Genomic DNA, 16,452 nt, shown 5'->3' on the forward strand with positions numbered 1-16,452 from the left:
CTGAGGACTGGAAGAAAGCCAATGTCACCBCAGTCTTCAAAAAGGGCAAGAAGGAGGACCCAGGAAGCTACAGGCCAGTCAGCCTCACCTCCATCCCTGGAAAGGTGATGGAGYAGCTCATCCTGGAVGCYATCTCCAAGCATGTGGAGGAAAAGAAGGTGATCAGGAGTAGTCAGCATGGCTTCACCAAGGGGAAATCATGCTTAACCAATCTGATAGCCTTCTATGATAGAATGACTGGCTGGGCAGATGAAGGGAGAGCAGTGGATGTTGTCTACCTTGATTTCAGCAAGGCTTTTGACACTGTCTCCCATAACATCCTCATAGACAAGCTCAGGAAGTGTGGTTTAGATGAGTGGACAGTGAGGTGGATTGAGAACTGGCTGAATGGCAGAGCTCAGAGGGTTGTGATCAGTGGCACAGAGTCTAGTTGGAGGCCTGTAGCTAGCGGTGTCCCCCAGGGGTCAGTACTGGGTCCAGTCTTGTCATTGATGAAGAAGTTGAACCTGGATGAAGGGACAGAGTGCACCCTCAGCAAGTTTGTTGATGATGCCAAACTGGGAGGAGTGGCTGATGCACCAGAGGGCTGTGCTGCCATTCAGAGAGACCTGGACAGGCTGGAGAGGTGGGCGGAGAGGAACTTCCTGAAGTTCAACAAAGGCAAGTGCAGGGTCCTGCACCTRGGGAGGAATAACCCCAKGCACCAGKACAGGTTGGGGGYTGACCTGCTGGAAAGCAGCTCTGCBGAGAAGGACCTGGGAGTGCTGGTGGACACCAAGTTAAVCATGAGGCAGCAATGTGCCCTTGTGGCCAAGAAGGYCAATGGTATCCTGGGGTGCATCAGGAAGAGTGTTGCCAGCAGGTCGAGGGAGGTGATTCTCCCCCTCTACTCAGCCCTGGTGAGGCCACACCTGGAGTACTGTGTCCAGTTCTGGGCTCCTCAGTACTACAGAGATATGGAGCTACTGGAGAGAGTCCAGCAAAGGGCTACAAAGATGATTAAGGGACTGGAGCACCTCTCATATGAGGAAAGGCTGCAAGAGTTGGGACTGTTCAGCTTGGAAAAGAGAAGGCTTAGGGGGGACCTTATCAATGCCTATAAATATCTGAAGGGAGGGTGTCAAGAGGATGGAGCCAGACTCTTTTCAGTGGTGCCCAGCGACAGGACGCGAGGCAACGGGCACAAACTGAAACACAGACAGTTCCATCTGAACATGAGGAAAAACTTCTTTACTGTGAGGGTGACAGAGCACTGGAACAGGTTGCCCAGAGAGGTGGTGGAGTCTCCTTCTCTGGAGATATTCAAAAGCCGCCTGGATGCGATCCTGTGCAACGTGCTCTAGGTGACCCTGCTTGAGCAGAGGGGTTGGACTAGATGATCTCCAGAGGTCCCTTCCAACCTCAACCATTCTGTGATTCTGTGATTTATTCAGTTGCTAGGACTAAGGTTTTGCTCTCGTTTTGCTCCTGTTCTCTTCTTTGCTTCCATTACTATAAATTATTTATTATGTATGTTGAAGTTCTGCTATTTAAATATAGCCTTTAATAAAGATAGGATTTAGGTGTCTCATTCCCTTAAGCTTCTTTTGTAAAGGCCTGCTTTGGGTAGAAAAAATATAATAACAGCATAAATTATCCTAGAATATTATGTGCTGCAAATTATACTAGAATATTTCTTTCTAAAAATTACTTGCTCTGTTAGATCTACTCAAGGTTCATCTAATCAATTTTTATATATATTCAGATTTTGTTTAAAGATACAGCACAGAACTTTATTTACTGTTATGAATTTTAATGTACTAGATTCAAATACTTTCTATTAAAGTTTTCTGAGCACATTGAACCATTTAAAAAATTCAGGAACAACCATATAGGTAAAAAAAACAGATGAGAATGAATTATTTCCTGCCCTTTTCAAAATGCAATTTTTGAAGATATGTATGATGAGTAAATAACAGCTAGGGATCAAGAATTCTGCAACCCAGTATTTGACTGGGAAAGTGTGTTAGAAGTCACAAAATATGAAAAAAATATTTAAACAAATTAAAAAAAATGTAATTCTTGTATGTTACAAAAACTTGTGGAAAAATGCCATAGTCAGAAATGTTTTATATAAATTTTTTACAAAATGTTCTTTTTTTTGTTGTTGTTCTTAATAGACTAAATACATGATATATCATCTCTTACATGTTCAGTTTTTTGTTTTGCTTTGTTTTCAAGTCCTTGGATAAGGTTGTAATGGAAATGAGTACATGTGAAGAGCCACGTGCCCCTAATGGACCCTCTCCTATAGCAACTGCATCAGGACAAAGGTCAGGGATAATACTTATATGTACTTGATCCAAAGAAGTTTAAATTACTCTTTTTTTAGATTACTATAAAACAGTTAGATCTCCTATGTACTTCTTATAGTATATAGGGTCACAGCTTGCCATTTCAACCTCTCTAAAAATTATTTGATTACTTCTGGGTGTTAACATAGGTATTCTGATGGATGGAAATGTTTAATTTCAGACCCACCCTTGGAATGAATGTCTGGATTATATATGCAGTTTTCTGGAAGTATTTCATTTGGGCATAACTGCTCCATCAAAAGTATTCTAAGCTTATTTGATATTTAATTTTTTAAAAGTTAAAGTTATCTTGCCCTCAACTTATTTGGAAAATGCTTACAATGATTCTTTTTTTCAGTCTACCAAATAGTGTTAGGGGTTATTTGTTTGATAGTGTGGAGTTTTAAAGTTCTGTTTGCTTTATTTATTGTATCAGCCAAATCTTACCAAAAGATTTCATGCACGTTATAGAGGCCAAAAGCCATATAAAAGTTTGGGACAGTATATCATTGTATTAATGACTTTTTTTTTCCTCCTCTTTTCTCCTTTTTTCTATTTATGGACACAAAACATTTTTCAGTGGACTTACAGATCCCTTATAAAGAAATGAATTTGCTGATACAATTGCTTTTCACATTTAACCCTCTGTGCAATCATTAGTAGTAGTCCATGGGCCTTTACATGCCCTAGGGTACAGGTTGAGAATCATTGCCATAGAGATTCTGTATAGGATGCAAGATATGAAAAGGAAAAGGAGTGACAAACCACATAAAACATGCTGTTAAAATGAGCAAAAAAAGCCCTCCAAAAGAAAAAATATTAGATATTAAAAGAATTGTTAACATACAATTTTTCTTTCACTAATCTAAAGCATTCTAAACACAAAAGATTTTTTTAACCAATTGTAACTGCCTTATCTTTTTAAATACTGCTTTGCATGTTGATTTGATATATAAATGTAACCATTTGTGATGGCTTTCTTTTTTAGAAAGAAACAAAGCAACTACTTTAAGTAGTTTGCATACCTTGCATATATAAAAGGTATTATAGTTTTAACAGGCATTACAACCTTGCTCATAGAGATTAGCAAGATTGGAATTGTAATGTAGTCAAATAATTTATTTGACATGAATCATTCCTTAAATATGCATAAAGAGGAGTGAGATTTCTACATAATGGTGTAGACTGCTTTTATATACATATTGTGCAAAGTGGCATTAATTGTTACACTTCAGGGGGATTGGTCTTTGTTCACAATATGTTCTGTAATGGTTGATTTCAGTTTAGGAACATATGGTAGAACATAAATTATTATTAACTATATCCAGTATATTTAACCAAAATTCATAATTGGAATAGAATACATCAGGAATTGCTAATTGTACAGTCTGTTTCATGTTGTATTTAAATTGGTAAACGTGTAATTTTATGCCCTTTTATTAGTTCTATATTTTATATTTTGGCATTTCACCTTCCAGTGAATATGGCTTTGCTGAAAAAGTGGTAGAAGGAATTTCGGTTTCTGTGAATTCCATTATAATAAGGATCAGTGCAAAAGCCTTTAATGCCTCATTTGAACTTTCCCAGCTGAGAATATATAGTGTAAATGCAAACTGGGAACATGCTGACCTGAGATTTACCAGAATACAAGCAGCTCAACGTGGAGAGGTAAATACTTTCTTTTGCTAACTCTTCATTGTTTTTGTGGTGTGGGAGAAGGTAATTGGATTACAACCTTCTGCAGTGAGGAAAACATGTCGTATTGGGAAGACATTCTGCAGTAATTTCAGCTGTCCTCTAGAAACACAAGGACATAAAAATGGTGGGTTTTAGTCAGATCAAAGGTCTGTTTTGGCAGTGGCCAAAGTGGATGCTCAGGGAAGAGCAAAGACCAGGGCAAGTATATGTAATGCTTCCCTGTTAAGTTCTCTAAGCCTATGGCCATTTTTAAATGAAAGACACTGAAAGAAAAAAGAATGGAATATTAAATGTGGAAAGGTAAGGTGTTATGCTTTAAACCTGCGCCCCACCCCCCAAAACAAAACCTATAACTGATTATTTATTTGCTTGTGAGAGTTTGCCTAAGTAGGATTTTCTTCTTTAAGAAGTTTTAACTGATTTTTAACAAAGCTGCAAACTAAATATTTTTCTTTAAATAACTAAATCATGCATATACAGAATAATAATAGCAGTACTGAGTTTTCCCAGAAAGCAGCAAAGTAATATTAAAGTCCTGCACTGATGCACACCATTCTATTGTTTTCTCCCATTTAAGCACAATAACATGTGAACTAAGTTCAAAGTTGATTCTGAATGTTGTCTTTTGTATTGAAAAAACTTGTTTTAACATGAATCTAGCCTCAGATAAGTAGATGTTTTAAATATTGACTATGTTTATTTATTTAGAGTTGGTTATTCCCAAGCAAACAGAGTTTACTCGGAGTTTAGGAGACTAGTAGTTGCTTTTTACATCCTGAAAGAAACCTAAAGAGAATGTTATAATTAAAAATACCACAAAAATAATGGGAAGTTCAAAACTGTTTCTCTGACAGTTTGCATTCTGTTATTTCTGCAGCTTATCTCTACGGTCATGATCATATGTTAATGAAGGCTAAGGAGGAAGAGTTAAAAGTTTGACTAGATGGAATTTTATATTGCTATATATATATATATATATATATATATATATATTTTTTTTTACACTTTTTAAACAGAGTTTGATTCTGAAGAGTCTCCCCATACACAACAGGGCTCTGCTTGAGGATTGTTCCTGTTAATGCAGTGAATTCTGAGAATACAAATTTGAAGGGACTGTGGCAAAATGATTTAACACTAATTTACATCAATAATAAGTGGTGAAAGAACAAGACTGACCCTGTACTATAAAGATAATTTTTGCTAAATGATGTCTTAAGGGAATAAGTGCTGTAAGGTTTGCATTGTAGCTATATTCTTAATGTAATGAAGAATCTCCTGAGAAATTTTTAGGAGCTTCCATTCACACTGCATCTCCTGGATGAGGAGGGTATGTACTCTGCTTTTCACAGAATAGTTGGGGTTGGCAGGGAGCTTTGGAGATCATCTAGTCCAAACTCCTGTTCAAGCAGGGTCACCTAGAGCACGCTGCTCAGAATTGTTTCCAGGTGGCATTTGAATATCTCTGAGGATGGAGACTCCACAACCTGTCTGAGCAACCTGCCCAGTTCAACCACCCTCACAGTGAAGACTTATTTTTTTTTTTTTGTTCAGACGGAACTTCCTGTGTTTCAGTTTGTGCCCGTTGCCTCTTGTCCTGCCACTGGGCACCACTGAAAGTAGTCTGGCCCCATCCTCTTGACACCCTCTCATCAGATATTTATAAACATTGATAAGATTCCACTGAGCCTTCTCTTCTCTAGACTAAACAGTCCTAATTCTCTCAGCCTCTCCTCATATAAGAGATGCTCCAGTCCCTTAATCATCTTTGTGGCCCTTCACTGGCCTCGCTCCAGTAAATTCATGCCTGTCCTGTACTGGGGGAGCCCAGAACTGGACACAGATTTTTCCACAGATAGTATTTCTCAGGCAACTTTGCACTGTGCCTTCCTGTCTTATTATCTGTTATGTGTGCCTCCTTGCCAAACACAGCTGGTATGTTCTTCTTCTCCATTCTCTTCTTATTTTCTCAGGACACAGGCTCCAAGGTTTGCAAAATGTCAATGACAACTGAATGACATCTGAAAAAAAAAGACACATATACCAAACAGATTCTTCCCTCTTACTGTTTCCCCCAGCTGATCTTATTTTCTTCAAACAGTAATGTAGGAAGGAGTTTCAGGGAAACTAGAATTAATATTCTTTTTCTTCTTGATGAACCAATTAATTTGATGTCTTCCTTGATGATTGCTGTTAGACAATCTCTAGTCTGTCTTGTATTTGATTTTCAGTATCCAGCTCTACTTGTTGTTCTTGTATCATTACTTTAAGACTTGCCTGCAGCGACTTCTAGAAGCTCATGTCATGGTTTCAAGGTCTGTGAAGCCTGCATGGCATACAATGTATTTAGTGTTTAACCTTCTCTCTTAATTAAAAACAGAACATTCCCTAAACCTCTCCCTTCCAGTAGCTTTGCTTCCCTCCCAACTCTGTTCATATATACTAGGATTTAGTGTTTTGAAAATATACTACACAATCTTCTTTTTCTCCTCTATGAATAACTTAGCATGCAATAATTGTGACCTTTATTTTCTTCTGAGTATTTTATAGAAGGTGGAAGTTACTTAAATAAATGCACATATGAAATACTACCCTTATTTTTCAAGCAACTATGGTGCTTGTTACCTCTGCCTGCTTGGAACTTGCCTCACATTTCTGTGACATACTGAAGGTAGAGAGCAGGGTCAGGGCTTTAATTCCTGATGCCTGTAAGTGAAATACACAAATAATGTTCTGTTCTCAGACATGTGCACACACACGCACGCACACACACTTGCATATGCTTATGGACAAGTAAACTGGCATATTGCATAAATGTTTTTTTTCTCTCTGTCTCTTTAAAGGTTTTGACTTTTAAAGAAATCAACTGGCAGATGATCAGAATAGAGGCAGATGCAATCCAGAGTTCTAAGCATGAAATCATGAGTGCTCCAGTTCGACTGATTACCAACCAATCAAAAATCAGGGTCACGCTTAAACGAAGGGTAAACTTGAAAATTTTTAAATCCTTTATTATTTTATGAATTCGTATTTAACTTGCGCTCTCTGTATGTGTATATACATAGCAAAGGTTTTAAATTCAGGCTGTGTAAAATGTAGAATTTTATAAACTAACTTTTGATAAAATACAATCAGTAAGAACATGGAAATATTGCAAGAAATATTGCAGACAGATTTTGAACATCTTGCACGTCTTGCATGTGAATATCATACTCGTGAATCATTTTACCCAGGGAACTTTATTTATGATGATATTTGTTGTCTTACCTCTCTAGATTCAGACAAAATTTGCATTGCTTACCGTTAGATAAATACATCTGTTTAATAGCCAGTGCACTCTGCACAAATAAAAATTGAGACACAAATATAGGTGCTGTAGTACATTTTAGGCATTTTTAGTTATTAAGAGGAATGCAATTTAAAATAAATGGCATTTTTATTTATTTGTTTATATGGAAGAAATTCACTTTTTATGAAATGTGGTATTTACATTCAACTTTTTTCCTTGTATTTAGTATAAGAAATAAGTATTTAGGTTCCCATTTAACTTGTTTAAATTTTTATCCTATAGTTAAAGGATTGTAACGTAGTGGCATCAAAACTGGTTCTGATTCTGGATGATTTGCTATGGGTTTTGACTGATTCCCAGTTGAAAGCCATGGTGCAGTATGCCAAATCTCTTAGTGAAGCCATAGAGAAGTCAACTGAACAGAGAAAAAGCTTGGCTTCTGAAACGGCACAGGTATGATAATTGATTGTCCCAGTACATTGTTATCAAATGTAGCTATTCTAAAATACAACACAGTATGATTTTTTTGTGCTTAGCTTTATTTAGGAGAGAATGTTAAGTTACTTACTGTCTTTCAAGTGTGTATCTTAAATCACTTTGGGAATGAATCGCAGTAGTTTAGAAGAGAGTTTATTTTACAGGATTTGTGTATTGATGTCAGTTACAGGAAAGACAAGGTTATATTTCTTTATCCATGTATAGACTACTTCTGTATTTATTTTAACAATTGATTAATAGTTTAGCAAATCCAGTTGAATTTGCTCTCAACTATTTTCTGGTTATGAATTTTAAAATAAATTTTAAAAAGATAGAGAAATAACCATAATGTGTGGACCAATACGATTACTGTAATGTTTTAAAGTGCTTATCCAGTTTAAGTTTTCATGGTACTGAAAAATCAGGTTTTAAGAAGAGCTTTCCTTCTTGCAGCTCTCTTGTTGAAATATATAATGAAAAAATAATTATACTTTTAACATGTCTGCTGGCATAGATCTGATATTGAAACTGCATATAAGATATTCTTTTATGTAAATCTTTGTTTCCTTTTAGCACTATGCCAGACTGGACCAACTGGGCTTTGTTTGCGAGTGTTTTGAGGGGAGGGATCTCTTCTTGTCTGTGAAGAAGCAGAACAAATGCACTGATAAAAGATAGTTCTATTAAAACAAACAAACAAACAAAAACAACAAAAACCGAAAAACACACAAGAAAAAAAACCCAGAAAACCCCAATTTATTACTGAGACTGACTAAATGAAGACATTTGTGTGGAATCTCTTGCAACAAAGCTAGTGTACTATAACAGAGAGTTCAGTTCTTGTGGTCACAGTGACTTAATGGTGTGATGTGACAGTTCAATTAAAGCTATCTAATGGTTAGCTTTTTACTGAGCGGGGAGGTCCTGATTCTTCAGTTCCCGCTCCTTGCATCTCACCAATTCCCTGATGCTGGCACTGGCTCACATTTGACCGTAGAGCAATGCAGTTTGGGGAACTAAACTGGCAGAAATTAGCCCAGCAAAAAAAATGAAAGTTTTTCTGCCAGTTTAGTTCCCTGAACAGCTTGAAAAAACAGTAAGAGAAATATCAGTGCTGCAAGTGACAGGGTGGAAATAAGCATGGAAGGAAGAAAGGATGGAGAATGGAGCGGCATTGCCTCTCTGTGACAGCCAGCTATTAGCTCAGCTTAGTTGTACTGTAAAACAGCACTGATAAACGATCCAATGTGAATACATAAGGTGCAGTTTTTCTGTATTTGAAAGATCTATTTTGAGTAAGTAAAAGTATACTTATGCTTGAAATTAACTTAAAGGATAAACTTCTGTAAAGTGATATGACTAAATATTTTCAGAGCTCTGCCCCTGCACCCAGCTCTCAGCAGGTGAAAGCACACCAGGCGACAGCAGCACCTGATCAAAATGATGCAATTGTCAAGCTGTTTAATGATTTCAATGTTAAGGAAACTTCTCATCACTTAGTAATTTCCCATTTGGACCTACATATATGTGATGATATCCATTCTAAGGAAAAAGGTAACTATTTTCTATGTGGTTTTTTTTTTTTAATGTCTATACTACATAATCTTTTTAAAAAGACATTTTGAGGAACTCACTAATGTTAACCTAGCTTTTTTTTTATTTTAGAATAATATTCAGAATTGTCTTCCTGAATCTCCAGGCATACCTAAAGTTGGCTAGATGCCTCTATCAAGACTTCTGTTTCTTTATATAATTGTTCTAGAATAAATACAATATAGTGATAGAAGTTTCAGTGCTTTTTCTGTCTTCTAGAAATGGATTCTGCCCTGTTGGACTGTTACTCTTGTTTTTCTTTTATCTTATGAACTAACTAGGTTACCAAGAATGTAGTGGCAATGTTACTGTGGCTTGAAATGTTCCCTGTACAATCTTCTTCTGTAATATTCCTTATAAAATACAAATAGTTTGGACTAATAAAAGAGCAGTCCTCTTGGCATTACTAATTTAGAAAATTTAGGAGGCTCTGCAGCAAATTGAAAGAATGAAACAAGTTTTCCAAGGCTTTACAATTTTGCCTGCTTGTTTTTAATGAAAGACTATTGCACTGTACATTTACTTACAATCGGAAAAAAGAAGACAAATGACATTTTTGTTTATCAGTGTGTATTCAAGGAGCTATCTAGTTACTAGAAAATGTGTAGCAGGTTACAAGGGTACAAATCTGCTGAACAAAAATGAGTGAAGAACTTAAGACTTAGTGAATGTACTTCCCTTTGGAGAAGATGCTTGACACCGAAGCATGAATCTACTGGTTAGAGTTGTATTTTTTACATGTAGTTTATCTACTGAAGTTGGGATTTATAGCACTTAGTGAGACTTCTTTTTTTAATCTGGTATTTTTGGCCATGAAGATTAAATTTAGCAGTGGAAAAAATCAGAACAGGGGAGTCTCAGAAGTCCTCTTTACTGAAATAATATTTGACAAATAAGAAATCAAATTATATTTACAATGTTTCTGAAAGCAAGTCTGCTGGTTTTGAATGACTGATCATAATCATATATTCAGTACAAAAAGTTCTATTGCAGAAAATTTGCAGTAATTTGTCTACAAAGAATTGTATTTATTTTTTAGTAGCAACAGCATGCAATTTGTTACTAGTGACTGATCACAGAACACTGAGTTCTGCAGGCTGATCTTTAGAGACCAACAAAGACCTTCTGAATGAAAATTTTGAGGGAAGTTAATGAGGTTGTGAGAAAAGCTGGTAGAGGGGACGGAGGAAGAGATTTTAGATGTTCCAAGGAAAGCATGAGTACAAGAACTTATGTTCTAAATACACTGTGTGCAGAGCTGAGCATTATTTTATTTTACAGACTCAAATAGACGTGTTACAGGAGGGGCCATGCAGCTTTCCTTCAGCTATTTAACAGTGGACTATTATCCATTTCACAAAGCAGGTATGAAAGTGAGTGTTTCACAATTATCTGTAAGTGTATACATTGCTTAAATACTGAATTTGTTTGCATATTTATGATTGTGGCTTGGATAATAACGTTGTAAGCATTTGAGATGTATACCTTTTTACATCAAGGACAAAAGACTGTTTCTTTCTATATGCAAAACAAACAAACAAAAAATCACCAAAAGATAACCCAAACCCAACAACCTAGAAACCAATTCAATTCCTGTAAATGAGCTATCTGAGGCCAAACAATTTTCCTGCTCGCTGTTTTGCTTAGTCAACAAAAAGATGTTTACACATTTCTGATGTGAAAAGAATTGTATGTTGATGGGGAAGGCAGTGTACAGCAAATTGTGAGTTCTCCAGATATTTGCTAGAGAGTCAGATGCAGTCTTCTCATCTAGCAGACTTTGTTTTCCACATAGAAGTCTATCATTTTGTCGCCATTTCCAAACAGTGTTTTGTTTTTATTTTACTTTGTTGAACAAGAATGCTAGTGTGTAGAGTCAGGTGTGTGGCCTTTTGCTAAGTTTTTAGGGAATTGCTATTAAAGAAGTGTTAGTAAATTCCAAACAAACATTTCCTCTTACAGATCATTCCTAGTAAATGCATTTTTCAGAAAACTCGGTATACTTGACTAATAAGTAACAGGTATGCTTTTTGCACCTTAAAGAATATATTGCAATTTAGTGTGGTTCAGATAGCATATTCTCTTATATGGCTGTGTATATTTAAGAGTAACAGTATTCTTTTTCTGCTATAGATTGGTGCAGTATAGTTTGATGTATGTGATGTTGGTTTCCATTCCTATAAAGGTGGACCTGAAGTTACTGGGTTTTAACATACGCCTGTCTTGTGACCCAGCTATGTTTCTCACATAGTGTCACTTCTGCTATATCTAGGTGAGAGCCTGATCTCACTATTTATTTTTTCTATGAGCTCTCCTCTGAGAAGACGTAGGGAGCAAGGGAAATAAATAACTAATACCAAAGTTGTTCATTTTGGAAGGATTCTAACAAATAGTGTGTGACCCAGATAGACAGTTTAGGAATTTTAAAGAACTCATTTGGCCAGTCTTAGCAAGATTGGAGTAACCACTGTAGGCTCTTAGACAGACATTTTAGAAGCTCACTGAGGATGTTCTTAGGTAATGGCTACATGGGACATGACTCCCACTGCATGAAATGAGAGCTGGCAAAGATCGTCTGCAGAACAAAGATGGTCTCTCTAAAGATAGTGTTCTCCTGCAGTCTTAAATGGTGTTCTATACAAATATGTTTAAGTAACAGAACTCAAGTTCTCATTAATTAACTATAAGAAAAACACATCAAAGGTCTTCCTCTTTGGCCCAATAAGGAGGAGAGGAACATGCTGTAAAGTTTCTTCCTCTACTGTATGCAGTTGCTGTCTTCTCACGGTTATAGAACAGTGCGGTAATTCTATTGGCAAACCATTGTCACAGGAGAGAGACTTTACTTGAAGGAAGAAGAGCACATACTAATCTTGGAAGTTCAAAGGTAGTTGTCTACCCATGTAGTTATCGTGGTTATACACACTGCTGAATCTGGGGCTATCATCTGATAAGAAAGCATTCCTACCCATAAGCAGGGGCCATGCAATGGTATGTGCTTAAGGACAACACCATATTGATTCTCCACAACAGTGAGCAGGGAGAAAAGAGCTTTAGACCTCTGCGACTGTTATTACACTGTTTTCTAGTTTTGTACCTCTCTGGCCTATGTAATGTTTAGAAATGTCCCTTTTGGTGTAGCCTTCCTGGGAATTGCAATTAGCCCTTCAAGGAAAAAAGCCCTCAACAATTAATCATCTCTGCAGATGGGGTTCTTGTGGATTTTTGTTTGTTTGTTTGTTTATTGGTGGCAGATACCAGTAGGAACTCTAATGGGACCCTGACACGCAATTCCTGTAGGATAAATTTCTAATCCATTCAGCTTCAATCCTTCTAACAATAGCTATGATTTATAGTACTTTAAGAAAAATGAAGCAGGATGTAGGTCTATTAACTGTGATATCCTAGCATAAGCCAGACTGTTCAGGTTCTTGGATGTTGTAAACCTGTCTGTGCAGCAACCCATCACATTACTAATCCTCCCAGACCTGCTCTTACAGAAACTTTTATCCAGATCCATTTTTTGTGTAGCTGATTAATGTTGCTGGATGATGATCAGAGAAAGCAGCTGCTTTCCAGTGATACAGGATGTTTTGCAGCACAGGAAATTCTTGACCAAGCTGATATATTGAGACAAATGGGAAGCATTTTCTTTCTGGGCAGCCTGTAACATTAATTTGGTTTCATTTCTGTTTTCTTGTTATATTCTAGCCTATCTTTTCACTTTGCACAGGTAAATATATCTCTGTATATAGAATCATAGAATAGTTGAGGTTGGAGGGGACCTGTGGAGATTGTCTGGTCCAACTCCTCTGCTCGAAGCAGGGTCTGCTACAGCAGGCTGACTAGGACCATGTCCAGTCAAGTTTTGAATATCTTCAGGGATAAATACTTCAAAACCTCTCTGGGCAACCTGTTCCAATGTTTGATCACCCTCACAGTAAAAAAGGTGCTTCTTATGTTTAAATGGAATTCGCTGTATTTCAATTTGTGCCCCCTGTCTCTTGCCCTATCACTGGGCACCACTGAGAAGAGTCTGGCTCAGTCTTCTTTACACTGTCCAATCAGATATATACACACATTGTTAAGATCCACGGAGCCTTCTCATCTCCAGGTTGAACAGTCCCAGCTTTCTCAGCTCTCTTCCTATGACAGATGCTCCAATCACTTAATCATCTTCATGGCTCTTCAGTGGACTCACTCCAGTATGTCCATGTCTCTCTTGCACTGGGGAGCCCAGGGCTGGACACAGCACTCCCAGTGTGGTCTCACCAGGGCTGAAGAAAGGAGGAGGATTACCTCCCTTGACCTGCTGATAATGCTCTGCCTAATGCAGCCCAGGATGATGTTGGCTGTTTTTGCCACAAGGGCACATTGCTGGCTCATGGTCAATGTGGTGTCCACCAGGATCCCCAGGTCTTTTTCTGCAAAGCTGCTTTCCAGCTGGTCAGCCCCCAGCATGTGTTGGTGAATGGAGTTGTTCCTCCCTTGGTGCAGGGCTTGGCATTTCCCTTTGCTGAACCTCATGAGGTTCTTCTCTGCCCATTTCTCTAGCTTCTTGAGGTCCTTCTCAATGGCGCACCCATCTGGTGTATCAACCTCTCCTCCCAGTTCTGTATCATCTGCAAACTTGCTGAGGGTGCACTCTGTCCCTTCATCCAGGTCATTGATGAAGATAAATTGGCTCCAGTATCGACCCATGGGGCACACCACTAATGACTGGCCTCCAACTGGACTTTGTGCTGCTGATCACAACTGTTTAAGCCTGGAAGTTCAGCCAGTTTCCAGGTCACTTCACGGTCCACCAATCTAGCCTGTACTTCCTCTGTTTGTCAATGAGGATGTTATGGTGTTRAAAGCCTTGCTGAAGTTGAGATAAACAACATCCGCTGCTTTCCCCTTTTCCACCAAGCCAGCCATCTTCATCATAGAAGGCTATTGGGTTGGTCAAGCATGATTTCCCCTTCATAAATCCATGCTGACCTCTCCCAGTCACCTTCTTGTCCTTAATATGTTTAATATGTAATGGTTTCCAGGATTATTTGCTCCATCACCTTCCCAGGGATCGAGGTGAGACTGACTGGCTTATACTTCCCTGGATCCTCTTTCTTGCCCTTCCTGAAGATAGGAGTGACACTTGCTTTCTTCCAGTCCTCAGGAACCTCTCCCAGTCACCATGACCTTTCAAAGATGATCAAGAGTGGCCTTGCAGTGACATGGGCCATCTCCCTCAGCACTCGTGAGTGCATCCCATCAGGGCCCATGGACTTGTGTACGTCCAATTTGTTTAAATGTTCCCTAAGCTGATGCTCCCCTACTGAGGGTAAGTCTTCCTTGCTCCAGACTTTCTCATTGGTCTCAGGAGCCTGAGATTCCTGAAGGCCGGTCTTACCAGTAAAGACTGAGGTGAAGAAGGCATTGAGTGCCTTGGCCTTTTCTGTGTCCTTTGTTCCCAGGTCCTCTGCTCCATTCAACAGCTGGCCCACATTTTCCCTACTTTTCCTTCTGCTGCTGCTGTACTTGTAGAAACCTTCCTTTTTGTACTTCACATACCTCACTAGCTTCAAAGTCGGGTGTGCTTTGACTTTTCTAACCCCATCCCTGCATGCTTGGACAGTGTCTCAATATTCCTCCAGTGTCACCTGACGCTGCTTCCACCTGTTGTACGCTTCCTTTTTTAATATTTTGAATTTAGTCAGGAGCTCCCTGTTCATCCATACAGGCCTGCTGCCACTTTTGCTTGATTTCCCGCTTGTGAGGATGGACCATTCTTGAGGTTGGAGGAAGTGATGCTTGAAGACTGACCAGCTCTCCTGGACCACTCTGCTCTCTAGGGCTGTATCCCATAGAATTTTTTCAAGCAGATCCTGAATGGGCAAAAATCTGCTTTCCAGGCTGATAGGGTTGTGATCCTGCTGTTTGCCTTGCTCCATCCTCTCAGGATCCTGAACCCCACTCTCTCATGGTCACTGCAGGCAAGGCTGCCCCTGACTTCCACATGTCCAACCCTGTTCTTCCCTGTTTGTAAGAAACAGATCCAGCAGAGCATCTCCCTTCATTGGCTCTTTGGTCACCTGTTATCAGTTATCACCCCTGCCCTCCGGAAACCTGGACTGTTTGTGCCCTGCTGTATTGTCCCTTCAGCAGATATCAGGGTGGTTCAAATTGTGCGTGAGGACCAGGGCCTGTGAAAGTGAGGCTTCTTCCCATTGTCTGAAGAAGACCTCACCTTCTTCCTCATCAGACAGTCTGCAGCAGACACCCACCCCAACATCCTCCACATTGGTCTGCCCACTAATCCTGATTTGTAAGCTCTCAGCTGGCTCCTCATCCATCCCAAGGCAGAGCTGCAGGCATTCCCACCTCTCTCTCTCATAAAGGGCAATCCCCCCCCCCCCACCTTCCTGGCCTGTCCTTCCTAAAGAGCATCCATTGCAGCACTCCCATCATGTGAACTATCCCACCATGTCTCCATGATCTCGATGTGATCATAGCTCTGCAACTGCACGTAGACCTCTAATTCCTCCTGTTAGTTCCCCATGCTGTATACATTAGTTTACAGGCACTTCAGAGAGGCACCCAGTTGTACTGACTTCTCAGAGCTTTCCCAGTAGTATTGTCCTGTAGGCATTTCCTTATTTATATGCGTATGTTTGGGGTGATTTCAGCCATGTTTTTTTAATTACCAGGTCCCTTCTCTTCACATCAGCCTGCACCCTTTGGTCACCAGCCTGGTCCACTACTTCCTCACTTGATTGCTGGTCATCTTCCCTTCCTACATCATTCCTAGTTTAAAGCTCTTCCTACCAGGTTGGCCAACTTGAAAGCAAAGATGCTTTTGCCCCACTTAGACAGGTGAATCCCATCTCTTCCAAGCAGCCTTTAATCCTCAAGGAGTATCCTATGGTCACAGAAACCAAAACCCTGTTGCGGACACCTGTTGTGCAACCAAATGTTCATCTGCAGGATCCGCTCGCTCCTCCTCAAGCCCTTCACTCTCGCTAGCAGGACTGAAGAGGACACCACTTGGCCCCTCATGCCCTTGAGCATTGCCCTTTGTCCTAC

General features: G+C 39.1%; 1 protein-coding gene across 9 annotated transcripts in view; it reads left to right on the forward strand.

The window, feature by feature from the left end:
* UHRF1BP1L (UHRF1 binding protein 1 like) overlaps positions 1-16,452 on the forward strand; it is a 72,097-nt gene that overhangs the window by 24,320 nt on the left and 31,325 nt on the right. For 6 of the 9 annotated variants that reach the window (XM_026086382.1, XM_026086379.1, XM_026086380.1 and 3 more), the window contains 6 exons: positions 2,221-2,312; positions 3,812-4,001; positions 6,872-7,012; positions 7,600-7,770; positions 9,168-9,348; positions 10,669-10,752. In XM_026086382.1, the coding sequence (XP_025942167.1) occupies positions 2,221-2,312; positions 3,812-4,001; positions 6,872-7,012; positions 7,600-7,770; positions 9,168-9,348; positions 10,669-10,752 (859 nt within the window). Of the gene's footprint in view, positions 1-1,358; positions 1,510-2,195; positions 2,313-3,811; positions 4,002-6,871; positions 7,013-7,599; positions 7,771-9,167; positions 9,349-10,668; positions 10,753-16,452 lie in introns of those variants that run through there. The other 3 variants (XM_026086384.1, XM_026086383.1, XM_026086386.1) reach the window with 3 other exon arrangements.

This window comes from Apteryx rowi, unplaced genomic scaffold (genome assembly GCF_003343035.1).
Source record: "Apteryx rowi isolate R43461 unplaced genomic scaffold, aptRow1 scaffold_691, whole genome shotgun sequence".
Classification (NCBI taxonomy): domain Eukaryota; kingdom Metazoa; phylum Chordata; class Aves; order Apterygiformes; family Apterygidae; genus Apteryx; species Apteryx rowi.